The 1,457-nt window shown below is 33.7% G+C and overlaps 1 protein-coding gene across 1 annotated transcript; it reads left to right on the forward strand.

The window, feature by feature from the left end:
- Positions 1 to 251: 251 nt before the first annotated feature.
- On the forward strand, positions 252 to 1,091 carry LOC133338329 (transmembrane emp24 domain-containing protein bai). The gene is made up of 5 exons (XM_061546505.1): positions 252 to 386; positions 445 to 565; positions 632 to 702; positions 759 to 885; positions 945 to 1,091. Exons 1-5 carry the CDS (start codon positions 270 to 272, stop codon positions 1,064 to 1,066), a joined length of 558 nt encoding a protein of 185 aa, XP_061402489.1. The 5' UTR covers positions 252 to 269; the 3' UTR covers positions 1,067 to 1,091.
- The last annotated feature ends 366 nt before the right edge of the window (positions 1,092 to 1,457 follow it).

Genomic DNA, 1,457 nt, shown 5'->3' on the forward strand with positions numbered 1-1,457 from the left:
ACGCTTTAACGTATGTGGTGAGTCGTACGCATACGGATTGCATTAGGCAATGCTTTGAATTGAGATCAAACGCCGCTAGGAACGAAATCGACTGGCTTTGTTGTATCGTACAGTGTATTTCATTAATGACGCATTTTAATTAGGTAGTAAAAAAAAAAACTTGTGAAGGGAAAATAAGCCACCTCATCTTTTATATTGGAAGTGTTTTAAAAATGAAATTTTTAGAATCCCTGGCCTTTTTAGCACTTCTTAGCAGTGCAAATTGTGTAATGTTTCATCTGTCCCCAAATACACAAAAGTGTCTGCAAGAAGATATGCAGGCCAATCAGCTTGTCATGGGCGAATATGAGGTGACAGATGTACCCGGCCAAGTCATTGACTACATTGTAAGTCCCGTAAATATGTAAAATCATATTTTGTTCTAAAACCAATTTTTTTTTATAGGCTCGAGACTCAAAGGGACATATCCTGTCCCAAAAGGAACACATTACAAAAGGAAAGTTCAGTTTCATGTCAGAAATTTATGATACCTATGAGATCTGTTTTATTTCCAAAGTACCCCCACGTAAGTACATAATTATGAGATATGCAATTTTTTTTTTGTTTGTAATAAAGATGATATTCTTTAAAGATCAACGCGGCGTTGTGCAAGAGGTATCGTTAATAACTAAGAAAGGAGTTGAAACTAAAAACTATGAAGGAGTAAGTATAGGTATGAATTGTTACTTATTCGTGTTTATAATAATATTGCTTTATAGATTGCGGAGGCATCTAAGATAAAACCCCTTGAAGTTGATTTGAAACGTTTGGAGGATTTGTCTGACTCAATTGTAAGAGATTTCGCTTTGATGAGGAAGCGTGAAGAAGAAATGCGAGATACTAATGGTATGAGACGCTGTTTAATTCTTAAATGACAAAAAGTTTAAATTAAAGTATATTTTTAGAGAAAACGAACAGCCGAGTACTATTCTTCAGTATCTTCAGTATGTGCTGCCTTCTAGGACTAGCGACGTGGCAAGTTCTTTATTTGCGCAGATACTTCAAAGCAAAGAAACTCATAGAATAAATATAAATATTAAGGCATTTTTAAATACACATTACACCTTATTGAGGAGTTAAAACTTTATGCTATTAAAATTTATATGTTCGCAATCAAATAAAGGGGTAAATACACAATGAACAAATCAACTGTTGTTTTTTCTTCCTTAATCGTCCAACATAATGTATTAATTTTAGCCAGGCTGTACTTTGAGGTGGCGACCATGTCAAAGCATGGAACACTACAGAAAATTATCTACATTAGATCAGATATATAACCTATATCATTGAAAACATATGTATAAATGCATAATAAGTATTACGCCCTCACCAAGGTATATTAATAAGTTAACCGTATCAAGCCAGCTGATGGTAACATTATATGTCACAACAATTTGTTATTGAAATCGCAGACAAAA

This window comes from Musca vetustissima, unplaced genomic scaffold (assembly GCF_032173495.1).
Source record: "Musca vetustissima isolate MV318-11 ecotype Yass unplaced genomic scaffold, APGP_CSIRO_Mvet_v1 utg808, whole genome shotgun sequence".
NCBI lineage: Eukaryota > Metazoa > Arthropoda > Insecta > Diptera > Muscidae > Musca > Musca vetustissima.

What these genes read in the sequence shown, in the direction of transcription:
- LOC133338329 (XM_061546505.1), top strand. Translation starts at nt 270, where the DNA reads ATGTTTCATCTGTCCCCAAATACACAAAAGTGTCTGCAAGAAGATATG. An exon ending in TATTTCCAAAGTACCCCCAC is followed by an intron (nt 566 to 631) that starts GTAAGTACATAA and finishes TATTCTTTAAAG; the next exon opens with ATCAACGCGGCGTTGTGCAA. An exon ending in AAACTAAAAACTATGAAGGA is followed by an intron (nt 703 to 758) that starts GTAAGTATAGGT and finishes ATTGCTTTATAG; the next exon opens with ATTGCGGAGGCATCTAAGAT.